Genomic DNA, 16,274 nt, shown 5'->3' with positions numbered 1-16,274 from the left:
ATCCATTTACTTATGTATTGTCTATGGCTGCATTTGTACTATATGCAGAGTTTAGTAGTTGAGACAGTTGACCTGCAAAACCATAAATAATCACCATCTGGTATTTTACAGAAAAGTTAGCCAACCACTGCTCTAAAGACTCAAACCTTATTTTTTGGTGAAAAACTAAAAAAAAAAAAAAAAAAAAAAAAAACTGGAAATAAAAAAACTAGTGAAACTTATTTTATTTCTAGGTTAGTTTATTTCTAGTTCAAAAATAATCTGTAATTGCTGTAAGAAATGTCAACCACTTACCTAGGACTTTTGACAATGGGGATGAAGTCTACATATACTAAGTAATAACAAGATAATTATTTTATTGTTGAAAAAAGTAAAAAAAATTCCATATTCCCTTCGGGGAAAATTGGCAGGATTTCAAGTATGACCTTTAAGAATTAGGAAAAAACTAGCCTATGCTTTAAGATTAAAACAATCAAATAATTAAGTTAGTTCAATTTTCTGATGTATTCTCTATCATCCAGTGTATCATTGCAAGTTATACATTACTAAAATTACACAATGAATAATTATTATCATGTGATTATTTAATTCAGTGTCAACTGTCTAAAGGTCTAAAGTGTCACAGTAAGGTTATAATCCAGATGAACTGAAGAAGAAAGAAAAGATTTCTTCATAGCCCATTTGTTTATGATTCAATTCCTACTCAATGCTAATGATTTCTTTTACCTTCCTATGGAAAATATAAGATTCTAGATTTTGTATAAGGTGGTTTGCTTTAGCTTGAGATCTGTCAGTGAGAATTATCCCTGGGCAATGTCCAGAAATCACCTTGTAGCCTTGATATAATGGAGAACTGTACACTGTCTTCCCTAGTAAGCTCGGATGGTTGTTTCTGATATTGGGACCCATTGTACACTTGGCCAAACCAGTGCCCAAATATGTCCCAAGATTTTTACCTAAGACTTTCCTCAGTATCCACTGGTCATCTGGAAGAATAAACTTCTGAATGGCAGCAACTCATGACCCCTCCTCTGTTGGTACAGAGGTAAATGCAATCTTTGTTGCACAATTTGCAATCTTTTTAAGGAAAAAACATGGTTTCAATAATTGTACTGCATGTTCTTGTAAACTTTTAGTGTTATGATGCAAGATCTAATTATTATCAAATATAGTGACACTTGTCCCAAATTCTAAAATTGTTTCAGTTATGCCTTGGGTCAGGGTGACAGAAAAGCTCTGTTGTTTAGATCTTTAGCTTATGGGATATATATCTCTTGGTTTTTTTTCCCAGAGTCTTCTGTAGCTTTTGTATCTCATTTTGAAGTTGGGTACTTTCACCTTGGCATCTCTCCTTCAGTAGTTGGGCCTGTTCCTAAAAAGGGACAAACAGAGACTAAATAAGTGTAGCATTAAGTAAATCTCTATAAGCTATCTAGTTTCCACATGCATCGATTTATTTAGTACTTAATTTTTTTCTTGAAATTTTCTCTACCCTTGATTTTAATTATAGTTTTTGTTGGGCATTTGGGCTGTGTGATTATTTCTCCTGGGTTTTCTATAGCCAAAAGAGTTTCAGCTTATGCCTTCTGCTCTACTGATGAAGTTCTTGCTTTTTTCCCCCTAGTACAAAACCTTTGTGGTCAATCTTAATATATTTGACTTCAAGTCTTCCCTATGCATTACAGACTTTTTAGAACACCCACCTACACACATATTATTATATATACACATAATACAGAAATAAGGTACTCTCAAAATCTGATGAGGTATATGAATCTTAGATCAGGAAATTTGGTCTAAGTCTCTACTCCCTGTTAGCAGGGGTAGCAGAAGATAGGCAAGGAAATCCAAGTGCCAGACTTAACATACATAATTTCTGCACATAGCTCCCAACTCAACACAAGCTGTGAGTAGGGCACAGAAAACAGACAGGAGTGGTAGACTGCCCTACAGGTGTGAGGGTTAGGGAGTCCTTCTGCTCATAAAAGTTCTCTTAGAGCCAAAGTCATACTAGATGGGATAGAAAAAATATTACTGTGGATTCCACGAAGTGATGAAGATGGGTCAGATATTTACTAGCTGTGTGACACTATAAAAGTTATTTAACATTTTCTGAACCTCTTTTTCCTCTCCTAAGTAATTGGGATAAAGTTCTCACTTCATATGGTATTAGGCAAGAGATATAGATAAGGCATTTTTATGATGCCTAGTATATGACAGCCATAAGTGGAAGGATATACTAAAAAAGGACTGCATGTGACATGCTGCAAATAAAGTTTTAGTGACCACATGTAGGCAGTGGCCAGTTCAAGTCAGACAGACAGAAACAAGAAGGTACAAGTGAGCAAGCAGAGTCCTTCCCCTGGGCTTTATGTTCTCTCTGCCATACTAAGTTTGTGATCAGGAAGAACAGACAGAAAACAGAAAAACAAACAAGGTGATGCATTTGGATACCTGAAGTTTACTAGTGAGGGTCCTCTCTTGTTCTTCCAGCAACTGGGCCCTCTCCCTCTCTATCTTCTCAGTCAATTGTTTCACATGTTCCTGATAACTCTTCTCTTTCTCTTCCATCATCTGCTGATACTTTATTTGCATTTCCTCCACCATTTTTGCTGAAGCCTGTGCAGATTCAGCTTTTACATGTTCCACTGTGGAGGAAAAGGAAGAAGAAAAGTTTGTGTGGGGTTATTTTATTACCTCATTCTTTGTTACAAACTTACTTGCCATTGTTGCTGCTGACTGCATATGACCTACTCAGAGATGACCTCAATAAGTAAGGCATGTCTTGCTTTAGTTTATGGAAGTTAGGTTTATCCAGTCAAATTATTTAAAAATTGAAAAGCTTTAGGATAATCTGATCCTTTGACTTGCTCCTCACCTTCAATCTCCTTTTCCTTTTTTGTGAGAATCTGGTCTGTCTGTAGAATTGCATCAGTCACAGACTCCTTGGATTTCAAGTATGTCTGCAGAATCTCTTCAGCCTTAGGACCCAGAGAACACAGAGTGAGAAGTAGGAAATGGCTGTAAGCAGGTGTTCCTGTTCGTCTTTCCACCATCTTTTCTTCTGAGAATTCTTCCTCTTGGTGTGCCTGGTAGTCAAGATTCCCTATCACAGGGCCAGATACATGCTCCAAGCTGGCCAATCAGATGACCTTACTTAGCAGAATCTTATTGAGGAGGATGATATAGATACTGGGAAATAAGATTCCCCGTTCTTTTCAAATTGAGGGCTCTAAATTTAATGCTGTGGTTCCTTATGGGCTGAGCTGACTGGAGAATGAAGCCCTCCTTGAGAGGAGGGAGAGAGGGAGAGAATTGTGGGGATGCAGGGAGGACATCAGGCAGAGAGACAGATCATGACATTATTTGAAATCTTGGATCCAGATGTCCTTTAAATCCAGTTTGAAACCTAAAACAATGAATTACCAATTTTTTTTTAAGCAACCATCATTGGGTTTCTGTCTCTTGGAACAGAAAAAAATTCAGCTGTAATGATCATGACAACATCTTGGTGGTTAATCTGATAATTGAATTTATAACTCAATAGTTAATTGACTGCACTCTGTAATTAAGTAATTAACTTTTTTTTTTTTTTTTTTGAGACAGAATCTTGCTTTGTTGCCAGGCTGGAGTGCAGTGGCACGATCTCAGCTCACTGCAACCTCTGCCTCCTGGGTTCAAGTGATTCTCCTGACTCAGCCTCCTGAGTGGCTGGAATTACAAGCACCTGCCACCACGCTCAGCTAATTTTTGTATTTTTAGTAGAGATGGGGTTTCACCATGTTGGGCAGGATGGTCTTGATCTCTTGACCTCATAATCTGCCTGCCTCGGCCTCTCAAAGTGCTAGGATTACAAGCATGAGTCACTGTGCCTGGCCTAATTAACTAATTTTTGAAAGACAGAGTCTGGCTCTGTTGCCCAGGCTAGAGTGCTATGGTGCAATCTTGGTTCACTGAACCTCCCGGGATCAAGCAATTCTCCTGCCTCAACCTTCTGAGTAGCTGGGACTACAGGCATGTGCCACAGTGCCCGGCTAATTTTTATATTCTTACCAGAGACAGGTTTCACCATGTTGCTCAGGCTGGTCTTAAACTCCTGAGCTCAAGCAATCTGCCTGCCTCTGCCCCCCAAAGTGTTAGGATTACAGGCTTGAGCCACCACACCCGCTGACTGCACTTACTTTGATGAGCACCTGGGACATATCTGGTATAACAGTCTCCCTGCATATGTTATTGAATGAAAGCATGAATGTTATACAGACAAAAAAGCACATCTGTGTGCAACGAGACTTGGTCACTTTGGTGTTTGTAGGAGGCAGGTCAGCTTATTTCCATAATCGACAGATGAATCTTGGTTACCTGTATCCCCTTCCTCGGTTCCTCATGGTACTTTTTCTTCAGGTCTTGTAGCTTCTGAATAAAGAGACAATAGCCCCCTGGTTTTGAATAAATTCCCATCTTCACTTCTTCTTCTAGAGGGCTGAAAATGTCCTGAAGTAAAGCTGAGCAACGATCTGATGATGCTTCCTGATTCTGTTTATAAAAGTCATCCCGCTTTTTTTCTAGCTGGACCTTTAGTGTAAAAGTACGAAGTAAAAAGAGTAACAGGGAAAAGGATGTTAGCTTGACCTCAGAATTTTGGGAAAGACTTCTGAAAATAAAAAGTCAATGACTCTGGAGAAACTGACAGACTCCTCAGCAGGAGCACACTCTTCCTCCTGACCCCACTTTCTACTGAAGTCGCTTTCTTTTTGGAGGTGAGATTCAGGGCTGAGATTGATAGCTTTATGTCAACCGTTAGAGGAAAACTCTGCTTTTGCATATTGGACTAATGATTTCACATGGAATAAATGTGGTTGAATAGAACCCTGCTCAAGATAACTAAGAAGAAAATTTTCTTTGCATTTGGCTAGAATATCAAATCAGTCTGAGAAGAGTGGGCATGTAATTTGATTAGAAGCTCTGATTGTCAGTTACATGAATTTAATAAAGGGAAGACCCTTTATTGATAAGCAATGTTTTTAAACTTTGAGTCTGAAGTAATAAAATTGTTTTTTTCTGATTATTATGATTACCAAGAGCTAGTTGTCACCGTTTTAAAATCTAGAATAATTATTTCTCTCAAAATAAATACCAATTTCATTTCTTAGTAGTACTTTACCTTCCAAAATCCAAATCCATGTAAACGTGATAGAAAAATTACCGCTAATTTCTTTTGAAACAGATGGTCCACATCCTTGAAAGAGTTCTTCATAAATACTTCAGTGGCCTCCCTCTCACTGACTCTGTGCATGTCTAGCAACTCCTGGAGGGTTTCCGTGGGCAGCTGCACCTTCTGGCCCATCTGCTGGTCGTAGTGAGCAATGGCTTTTTGCACTGCAACTGAGTTCTCTCTCTGGGCCAAGGCCAGGATTGCGTTCTCCATGCAGAGCCGATCCCCACTGCTGATAGCATCAATATAGGTCAGCACCAGGCTTTCTAGACCTACATACAGAGAACAAATGATAATGTTTCTTGTACTAAAGAAAATTCTGTATTCTGTGTAATTCTGAACATGTCAATTTCCACCTATTTTCCTCACAGCATCAAGGTCCCCAGAATCAACTGGAAGCTTGCTGGAAATGCCTATTGTCAGCCTCTGTCCCAGATCTACTGAATTAGAGTTTTCTCTTTGGGTAAGATCCCCAGATGATATGTATGCATATTGACATTTGAGAATCCTTGTTCTAGATGACATAGACCTGTGTTAGTTGAATATTTGCATCCATTTCAACCCCAAGCACCATCAGAAAAGGAACCCATAGCTATTTCATTTATGACTGTATCCTCAGCCTATTCACAGTAGCATTTGATCAATACTTATGGAACAAATGATATTCTCCTAGTCAAAAGGAGTCCTCCATTTGGTTTATTTAACACAGCATTGTCAAAATAAACTTTCTGTAATGATGGAAGTGTTCTGTATGTGTTCTTCAGTAAGCTAGCCACTAAGAACATGTAAATATAAGCCTTTGAAATATAGCCATATGAATTGACATTTAATTTTTCCTTATATTAATTGATTTACATTTACATTTAGATAGTCCACTTGTCTAATGGCTACTGTACAGTACAGGCCCAGTTTACTGTGGCAATTTTAAGTAATAAAACTTTTTTCCTTTGCTTTTCCTATCCTTTCCCACCAAGAAAGTTGACCAACAAAATCTATTAGAAATGTTGGTGTCATCTAAATTTGACACAAATGTAGCAGTAGTTTGGGATTTTTCAATGCTAAAACTAGGTGGAGTTATTCCATGCTCCTTTCATATTTTTTTTTTTTCCTCTGTCACCCATGCTGGAGTGCAGTGGTGTGATCTCATCTCACTGCAACCTCTGCCTCCCAGTTTCAAGCAATTCTCCTGCCTCGGCCTCCCAAGTAGCTGGGATTACAGGCATGTGCCACCATGCCTGCCTAATTTTTTTGGTATTTTTAGTAGAAACATGGTTTTGCCATGTGGGCTAGGTTGGTCTCAAACTCCTGGCCTCAAGTAATCTGCCCTCCTCGGCCTCCCAAAGTGCTAAGATTACAGGTGTGAGCCATCATGCCTAGCCATCCTTTAGTTTTAACAATGAGTGGAAGTACTAGGAAGGGGACTTACGAGGCCCGTTGACCTTGATGCCTCCTGAAAGAGTTTTAGTTTTGGAATTACTAAAGATGTAGGAACAGAAGTCTGCTACTTGTTGCACAAATTCGGGGTCCAGCTCTTCATCATGTAGTTTCTCGAGCTGGGCAAGCTTCTTGCAGTCAACGGGGCGATCAAAGACAAAGCATTTTTTCTTTGGGAAGAACTTCCAGATACAGAGTCGGGGCAGATTAAAATTTTTATCTTTTTCACTGGTACCTAGAGAAACATAATAAAGAAATTTGCCTAATACAAGTGTTGCTGTAAAGGGTCAAATAGTAAGTATTTTAGCCTCTGCAGGCTAGGTGGTCTCTTTTCCAAGTACTCAACTCTGTTATTGGAGCATGACAACAGCTTTAGACAATATGTAAATGAATGGGCAGAGCATTCTTCCCAAAAAACCTCATTTAGAAAGACAGCTGGCAGGCAGAATTGGCCATCATTTGTCTTAGGCTGCAGTTCGCCAGCATTTGGACTAGTACACTGTTCATGTTTAATCTATGTTCTTTAAATAAATATCCATTGTCCTTCATATTTTATGGGTAAATACAAAATCACAAACCCTACATAAGGAGATAAAATTTACCTAAATTATACAATAGAGAAAAATGAAAGAAAAAGAAACTTATTTTAAGACATGGGAGAATATAATTTAAAATCTAATCTATTAATTTAGATATTCAGCAAGCATTCATTCCTTTTTTCCTTTTTTCAAAAAACCTTTTCTATTGCTAATAGCAAGCAATAATTCTTAAGAATAGCAAGCTAGAGATATAGAAAACTATAAATGTGAGAAAACTATCAATAGTAAACTAAAAAATGATAATTTCTAGTGTTTCGTCATCCTCATTTATCAATGGTATGTCCCTGTTACCTTGTGTTAGCTTCAGGGAATACTCCAGGTACTCATCTGCTGTGAGGGGTTGTCCATCTGCTTCTAAGTCCAGGGAGAAATCTCTCAGTGTCCACACAAAGTCTGGGAAGAAGCTCACAAAGTCAGCTGAATCCTCATTCTCATTCTCATCAGGTGAGGATTTTGATCGGATTCGATGTGTCAGCTCTGTCACATAGCTGAGTAGCTAACTAAGGAAATGTGACAAAATGAACAGGGACCTTATCCCATATTAGTTCAACACATTCCCAAACCTTCCATTTTCCTTTGCTCCTAACCTAAGTGTCAAGTCTAAAGTGGATACATGGAATCTCTCCTCTGTACTTGCATTATTTTTTGTTTTCTCCTCTTGAGCTTGATTCATGAGGATTCACAGTCAGGCAGCTGGTTTATGAATACAGGTGTCCCCTCTGACCTTGGTGCTGTTGTGGGTCACAAAGGATACTGCAGTTGGTCCATGGCCTGCTGGTTGATGGTTCTCATGCTGTTGTACACGAAGGTGCTGCTCAGGAGGATGGCCAGGGCGAAGATCCAGGAGTCATTCTGGTTGTCACCCTGGAAGTCAAGACACACTGGAGTCAGGAGCAAGTTTCATCATCACAGCTCTTTCCAGAGTGACATTAGTATAAGTATATCATAAATTAGAGTTTTCTTTTAAGATTAATGACCCAGGGAAAGAACCCAAATCCAGACAAAATAATTGTTACTCAGCTGATTCTCACTAGGTCCTCTTATGATCATTGGCAGATAATTGCAAAATAAACATTCAAGTTTGGTGGGCATTCTAAGGCCTGAAGTATAATTTAAATTTGCTCAGGCTACTGAATTATAAGTTCTCTGCAGGATAGGACTCAAGACATTGGATTTATTTGTGCTCCCTTTATGCATCTGTGTTAACTCACATAGCTTACAACCTACAGTTAGTAGAATACTGTGTGTTGACCAACATGCTCTTCTAGGATTCTGTCTTATGAACATTTTTCTCACTTCTGGTTGCTAAGTTTGGCCTTACGACATGTGTAATGAAAAGACAAATTATAGTTAAATGCAAATGCTTCTTTAAGAAAAAACTAAATGGTGCTTAAAATATTCAGAGATGAGAGGCTTATTCCAAAATTGAATCTTTGACCTTTACCTTCTTTACATCTCCCAGGCCCTCAGTGTCAAGCAGGACTAGGGTGTGTTCTGGCTTCTTGGGGTGAGGCACACACCACATCCAGATTCCTTTGGTGTGAGATTCCACTGTGGAGCCCATAGAGAAGCCTGTAAAGAAGAGATGGAATAAGAAGGGCTGGAGGTTTAGTAGCAGGTAATTCTGGAAATTGAGGCAAATATAGCATCATAACTAATGTTAAGAGAGATAACCAAAACCACAATCCGTACTTACCTTACTTATAATCAGAAAAATAGAAAAATTTGAATATCCAGTATATAAATGGATTCAGGACCTTTCATGATAAAAACAATCAACAAGTTAGAAATAAAAAAAAACTGAGGCAGGAGAATCACTTGAACCCAGGAGGTGGAGGTTGCAGTGAGCTGAGATAGCACCACTGCACTCCAGCCTGGGCAACAGAGGGAGACTCTGTCTAAAAAAAAAAAAAAAAAGAAAGAAAAGAAGAGGGGTAGGGAAATAGAAAAAAATTACCTCAACAATATAAAAATATAAAGGATATATATGAAAAATTCATAGCCCACTTCATACTCAATGGTGAAGACTGAAAATTTTCTTCTAATATGGGAACAAGGAAAGGATGCCCACTTTTGCCACTTCTTTTCCGCAAAGTACTAAAGGTCCTATCCAGCGTAATTAGGTGAGAAAAGGAAACAGAAAGCATCTAAATTGGAAAGGAAGATGTAAAATAATCTGTATTCATTGATGATATGATCTCTGAAGAAAACTTTAAATATTACATAGCACTGTTAGAACTAATAAAAAGAATTCAGCAAAGTTGCAGCATACAAAATTAACATGCAGAAATCAGCTGCATTTCTATACAGTAGCAATCAACAATCCAAAAAGGAAATTTTGAAAGCAATCCCATTTAACATACCACCAAAAGGGCAAACTACTTAAGAATAAAATTGACCGGGCACAGTGGCTCACGCTTGTAATCCCAGCACTTTGGGAGGCCGAGGTGGGTAGATTACAAGGTCAGGAGATTGAAACCATCTGGCCAATGTGGTGAAACCCTATCTCTACTAAAAATACAAAAAAAAGTTAGCTGGGTGTGGTGGCAGGCGCCTATAATCCCAGCTACTCAGGTGCCTGAGGCATGAGAATTGCCTGAACCCAGGAGGCAGAGGTTGCAGTGAGCTGAGATTGCTCCACTGCACTCCAGCCTGGCGACAGAGCAAGACTCTGTCACAAAACAAACAAACAAACAAACCCAAAACACTTAACCATAGAGGTCAATGACTTGTATAATGAAAATAACAAAACTTTTTTTTTTTTTTTTTGATACAGAGTCTCGCTGTGTCATCCAGGCTGGACTGTGATCACTGCTTACTGTGGGCTTGACCTCCAAGGCTCAAGCAATCCTCCCACCTCAGCCTCCCGAGTAGCTGAGACTACAGTCATGTGCCACCAGGCCTAATTTTTGTATATTTTGTAGAGATAGGGTTTCATCGTGTTGTTCAGGTTGGTCTCAAATTCTTGAGCTCAAGTGATCTGCTGGTCTCAGCCTCCCAAAGTGCTGGGATTATAGGTGTGAACCACTGCACTTGGCTAAACATTCTTAAAAGAAATTAAGGAAGAGATAAATAATTAGAAAGACATCCTGTAAAAGTGACATATAGATTCAATGCAATCCCTATCAAAATTCCAATGACTTTTTTAATAAATAAAAATATCAAAAATATCTACACTTTCATATGAAATTTCAAGAGATCTCCAAATTGTCACAATAATCTCAAAAAGAAAGAAGAAAGTCAGAGGCTCACAGTTTCTGAGTTCTGAAACTTACTATAAAACCAGGATAATCAGTACAGTTTGGTATTGGCTTAAACACTATTATCAACCAATGGAGTAAAGTAGAGAACCTAGACATGAACTCTCACATCTATAGTCAAATAATTTTCAACGTGGGTGCTAAGATCATTCAATGCAGAAAGAGGAGCCTCTACAACAAATGACACTGGGAAAACTGGATATTCACATGCTCACATGCCAAAAAAAAAAAAAAAAAAAAAAAGTTGGACTGTTAGCTTACACAATCCAAAAAGTAACTCAAAATGGATCAAAGAACTAACCATTATAGCTAAAACTATAAAACTCATGGGAGAAAACAAACGGGAAAAAACAGACAGCAAAAGGAAAAAACAGATAACTTTGACTCCATCAAAATTAAAAACTCCTGTGTATCAAATGACACTCTCAACAGAATAAAAAAGGCAACACATGGAATGGAAGAAAACATTTGCTAAACATGTATCTGATAAGGAATTGATATCTAGCAAATATAAAGAATTCCTACAATGCAACACAAACAGATTAAAAAGTAAACAAAGAACTTGAATTGACATTTCTCTAAAGAACGGCCAATAAGCACCTGAAAAGATGCTCAACATTACTAGTTGTTAGGGAAATGCAAATTAAAACCATAGTGAGATACTACTTCACATCCATTAGTATGGTGACTATCAAAAAAATTGAAAAGGGCCAGGTGTGGTCGTTCAAACCTGAAATCCCAACACTTTGGGAGACCAAGGCAGGTGGATTACCTGAGGTCAGGAGTTTGAGACTGGCCTGGCAAACATGGAGAAACCCCATTTCTACTAAAAATACAAAACTGAGCCATGCATGGCAGCAGGCACCTGTAATCTCTGCTACTTGGGAGACTGAGGCAGGAGAATCACTTGAACCCAGGAGATGGAGGTTGCAGTGAGCTGGGATCTTGCCACTGCACTCCAACCTGGGTGACAGTGTGAGACTGTGTCTAAAAAAAAAAAAAAAAAAAATTAAAATTAAAATAACTGTAGGGAGACCCCCTGAAACTATTGCTACCGAATAAAAGATGAAATGCTCCTGATCATTGTAAATACAAAATTGCATGCAGGATTGTGTAAAGACAATGCCAGGTTGGACTGCCAGAATGAGCCAACAGCACATGATGTGCTTCCCTCTGCAGAGAGCCTATGAATGGACATGCAGTCAGGGAGGTTTCACATCACCAAGATTCCTATCCCAGAAAAGCAGATGTTCATAGTTCTGGGAATGGAATATGACCCTTGTGGAGAGCCTATAAATGGATGCATGAGGGGCACCTGTCCATATGGATAAGATGGGACTATAAACGCCCTCATCTTGCCACGGTTCTTCTGGGCCTCTTTAGGGTTAAGGCATACTCTCTTCTGAGAATTTCTGGTCTAACCAGTTGTCTAGCTTCACATCCTGTTTCTATGGATTGTTTGTAACCAGCTTTTGCTGCAACTGTTACTGTTGATTAATATCTTGCTAATCATAGGTTATGGAAAGACTGTTTTGTTTTAAGGCTCTGTTAGAAATTACTGATGTGTGCACTATATTGTAAATTCTTACCTCTGTATATTGTACTTCTGCATACAGATGTTATGTTAAAGAAAAAAATCACATCCCCATGTGACCATCTCACTTCATAATCAAACGACCCTAAATCCCTCACTAACCTACCCCCGCCCTCACTAAACTTAATAATAAATGCTGACATATCCAGTGCATTGGCGGCATCCCAGGACCAGAAGGCGGTAACCCCCCCGGACCCAGCTTTCACTATCTTGTGTGTGTCTATTATTTCTCAACCTGCCAATCCACCTGGGAACAAAGAGAGAGCCCCATTGCATTGCAAGCTGCTGACCAGATCCCACAATAAATAACAAATGTTGGTGAATTTGAAGAGAAATTAGAACCCTTGTGCATTTCAGTTGGGAAGGCTAAATGGTGCAGTCACTGTGGAAAATGATATAGCAATTCCTTAAAAAATTTAACGTGGAATGACTATATGAGCTAGCAATTCCACTTCTGGGTGTACACCTAAAAGGAGTGAAAGCAGGGACTTGAACAGATATTTAGACACCCATGATATTATAAATAATATCAGCATTATTTATAATAGCCAAAAGGTAGAAGCAACCCAAGTGTCAACTGACAGGCGAACAGATAAATTAGTATACACATACAGTTACTTAGCCTTGAAAACGAAGAATTTTTTTCTCTCTTTCTTTATTTTTGGGACAGAGTTTCACTCTATGCCTAGGTTGGAGTGCAAAGGCACAATCTTGGCTCACCACAACCTCTGTCTCTCAGATTCAAGCGATTCTCCTGCCCCAGCCTCCCAAGTAGCTGGGATTATAGGCATGTGCTACCATGCCCAGCTAATTTTGTATTTTTAGTAGAGATAGGGTTTCTCCACATTGGTCAGGCTGGTCTTGAACTCCCGACTTCAGGTGATCCACCTGCATTGGCCTCCCAAAGTGCTGGGATTACAGGCGTAAGTGCCTGGCCAAAAAGGAAGAATTTTGACACATGCTACCCCACTGAACCTTGAAGACATTATGTGAATTAGAATAAGCCAGTCACCAAAGGACAAATATTGAATGAATTCCACTTATATAACATTCCTAGAGTAGTCAAATTAATAGAGATGGGATGTAGAATTGTGGTAGGAGATGGGGGTTTTTGCGCCTTTTGTTTAATTGGCACAGAGTTTTTCTTGGGGAAGATTAAAAAGTTCTTTGCATGAGCAACATGGTGAAACCCTTTCTCTACAAAAAATACAAAAGTTAACCGGGTGTAGTGGCATGCACCTATAGTCCTACCTACTCAGGAGGCTGAGGTGAGAGGATTGCTTGAGCCCAGGAAGTCAAGACTGTGGTGAGCTGAGATCTTGCCACTGTGCTATAGCCTGGGAGACAGAGCAAGACCTTGTCTCAAGAAAATGAAAAAAAAAAAAAAAAAAAAAAAAAGACTAGTCAAGTGCAGTCAGTAGTGAGGAGGGTGAGGGGAAAGAGTAGAACAAGGAGTTCAACTGTAACTCATGGTGAACAATCAATTGAGATAACTCACTACCTTCAGAACAGCCATAAGCTGACTCTTAACCCCTAGAAGAGTGAAGATAAGGAGCCCAACTGTGAATGGAAAGTTAGCTTATCATTCCCAGTGCCAGCTTCCTCTCCTCACATCCTCATAATGGATGCTGACTGTGTGGTGGGACAGAAGGAAGTTTGCAGAGCTTTGCTCATGCCACTCACCCATATTCTTCCCAGCCAGCTTGTTCATCAGGTAGGATTTTCCTGTGCGGTAGAGGCCCACAATTGCCACCACCACCACAGGCTGTGTAATGGCAGACAGGATCTTCAGAGCTTCTGGCTTCGCCACCAGTTCCCCGTTAGTGTTCTCAATGAGGCACATTGGGCCTGTCATGTGTATCTCTGGAGCCATGTCCAGGGCGTTGTTCTCTTGTCTGCAAGGGAGGAGTTGGAATGAATTAGAATTTCCAGTCTTTTGCATTTAGAGGATAGAGTCACAAAATTCTGCAAGATGGCCAAAAGTTTTGTGTGTGTCAGTGAGAGAGATGAGGGAAAATCTGTATCATTTTACAAAATTATGGAAATATTATCATCAAATTAAATATTGGTATGACAGCAACTTACCAACAGTCAACTACTCTTGCGACCTTATTGTGGAAAACCTTCCCTTGGATTCTTATTAAAAAATTTACACTAGACAATAAATAGAAGATAAAATAGGACATAGAGAATTTTTTTTACATCTTGGCTTCAATATTGATTTGTTTATTCATGAATTCTTATGGTGAATAAAGAACCCCATGAGTAAATTTTTCATTGTTTGATATATGCCCTTAGGACAATTTCCAGAGATTTTTAAATAACCTTCCTCCATTTTCAACTGTTTATGCTTACTTCCCTGCAATGAAGATCCACAAAGCTTCTCACAGTGCCGTTCTGGAAGTGGAACCAATGTAACATACTTTTGCAAATTTTATAGAACTACATAACCATGTGAAACACATGCCTAAGGACCTTTCCAAGGGCTTTGAAGGGGCACATGCAAGAGAGGGGCCCTGAAACTTAAGCTTCATTAGCGTCACAATAAGGTAGCCTCTAACTCAGTGTGGTTATAAATGCAAAACTGCCAATATTGAATGTTGCTAAGAAACACACACACACACACACACACAACAACAACAACAAAAAAACAAACAAAAAAATCCATGAAATAAGGATTGAAAGACCAGGAGGCACATAAAGAGAGCTACATAGGAAGTTGTTAAAAGAAAATATATTTCCAGCAATACAGCTTTAGGTTTTCTGTTTTGTTCTGTTTTTCCATTTTGTAGAGTAGGAGAAAGAGAAATGGGAAGAGGAGAAACAGAAGTGGGGAGGAGGAGGACAAAGGGCTGGAAAGATGAGAGAGAGAGAGAGAAAGAGAAAGTGCCAGCAAGGGAGCTGGCAGACAAGGTGATGAATGAGGCTATTGTTTTGCCAAGGAATTCAGGGAAGGAGTTTTCAGAAGGTGGGATCTGAGTTGTCTGAGTGCATGGGAGAGGTTAAAGTAAGCAAAGATACTGGCTTTAGTAGTGATACATTACAGGAAATTCTGTAAATTCTCCAGAGAGGAAATTCTGCAGAGAAAAACTAGGCCACCGCCCTCTTTCTCTCTCTAAAAAAAAAAAAAAAAAGAAAGAAAGAAAGGAGAGGAAGCTCTTTAGCCTGGATTATTTCTAAAGAAGCAATCTGAAACAAATGCTGTTTTCATGAATCTTCCTCCTCTTTGGTGCTGGTTTCAGTTTTTCCTTTGTCTGTAACCCTGTCAGTGGGCTGCTTACTCTGCATTACCTTTGCTGTTCTTTCCTTCTGGTGAAAAGAATCCATTTGTAACACTTTCCATTTCTTAGCTGCATAGGACCAGAATTCAGCAAGCTCCATCACTGACAATGGAGATGTAATCATGTCCCTAGTCAACACAGACAGTGTCAACAAAGAGAAAGACTATCCTAGTGCATTTCAAATTCTCAGTTTAGTTCCTGTCTGCTGGTGCCTCGTTCAACACAAGCACTGTAGTGGCACTTAGAGCCATGCTGCTTCTGATAACACCAGGATTTCATCTGACCTGTGTCCCACATCAGGCTCAGCTGCAGCCTAATTTGGTCCTGGTCATTTTTAAGAAAACGAACTGACTTTTATAAATTCCTTCCTATCCTTGCCACAACGTTATAGGCTCTACGTCCCTGAGCTGAGGTACTTCAGAGCTGGAGAGGAAGCAATAGGAGTTCTTACCTGTGCTTTTCTCTTCAGTCCAGGTAAAGTTGTTTCTGTCACTTCTCTTTTCTTTCACTGGATCGCTGGACTTTTATTTCACCCCTCCAGTGTTGCGTAGCTTTCTGGATTTTCCTCAGTGATCAAATAGTTAGAAGTTAAGCAACCTTTGTGATGGCTTCAGAGCCTAATGAAACTGAAAGTACTTCTTTCAAGGCACTGACTCAATAACCATAAATGCAATTTCTGGATTCTGCTAGTAGGAGGGTTTAAAGTGAGGTTTCAAAGTTTTTTGTTGGAAGAGATCTTAGAGACCATTTATTGTTTTAAGAACATGTCCATTAGGTATTGAAAAAAATGGAATGTATCTCAAGATTAGAGATCTGTTTGAGAGTTATAGAATGAGGAGGCATCACATTAATTTTTAGATATAATTTCCTATAACAAGAGACAATTCACAATGG

At 39.2% G+C, this 16,274-nt stretch overlaps 1 protein-coding gene across 4 annotated transcripts; it reads right to left on the bottom strand.

Annotated features, from left to right (window-relative positions):
- Positions 1 to 218: 218 nt before the first annotated feature.
- On the bottom strand, positions 219 to 16,042 carry LOC111533014 (guanylate-binding protein 3). 4 transcript variants are annotated; one of them, XM_026454719.2, is made up of 11 exons: positions 15,832 to 16,042; positions 13,783 to 13,994; positions 8,690 to 8,817; positions 8,000 to 8,109; positions 7,537 to 7,733; positions 6,639 to 6,881; positions 5,162 to 5,484; positions 4,360 to 4,572; positions 2,879 to 2,981; positions 2,455 to 2,648; positions 219 to 1,372 (listed from the first exon to the last, which is right to left on the bottom strand). In XM_026454719.2, exons 2-11 carry the CDS (start codon positions 13,970 to 13,972, stop codon positions 1,244 to 1,246), a joined length of 1,830 nt encoding a protein of 609 aa, XP_026310504.1. In that variant the 5' UTR covers positions 13,973 to 13,994; positions 15,832 to 16,042; the 3' UTR covers positions 219 to 1,243. The 4 variants fall into 4 exon arrangements, with proteins under 4 accessions (XP_026310504.1, XP_026310507.1, XP_026310505.1 ...); XM_026454720.2 differs by having other exon boundaries at positions 222 to 1,372; positions 5,204 to 5,484; XM_026454722.2 differs by lacking the exon at positions 6,639 to 6,881.
- Between the last annotated feature and the right edge of the window lie 232 nt (positions 16,043 to 16,274).

This window comes from Piliocolobus tephrosceles, chromosome 1 (genome assembly GCF_002776525.5).
Source record: "Piliocolobus tephrosceles isolate RC106 chromosome 1, ASM277652v3, whole genome shotgun sequence".
NCBI lineage: Eukaryota > Metazoa > Chordata > Mammalia > Primates > Cercopithecidae > Piliocolobus > Piliocolobus tephrosceles.
This window is presented reverse-complemented; position numbering and strand designations above follow the sequence as displayed.

What these genes read in the sequence shown, in the direction of transcription:
- LOC111533014 (XM_026454719.2), bottom strand. Translation starts at nt 13,972, where the DNA reads ATGGCTCCAGAGATACACATGACAGGCCCAATGTGCCTCATTGAGAAC. An exon ending in CATCAAGGTCAACGGGCCTC is followed by an intron (nt 5,485 to 6,638) that starts GTAAGTCCCCTT and finishes CTCTGTATGTAG; the next exon opens with GTCTAGAAAGCCTGGTGCTG. An exon ending in AAAGGAAAAGGAGATTGAAG is followed by an intron (nt 2,649 to 2,878) that starts GTGAGGAGCAAG and finishes TTTCCTCCACAG; the next exon opens with TGGAACATGTAAAAGCTGAA.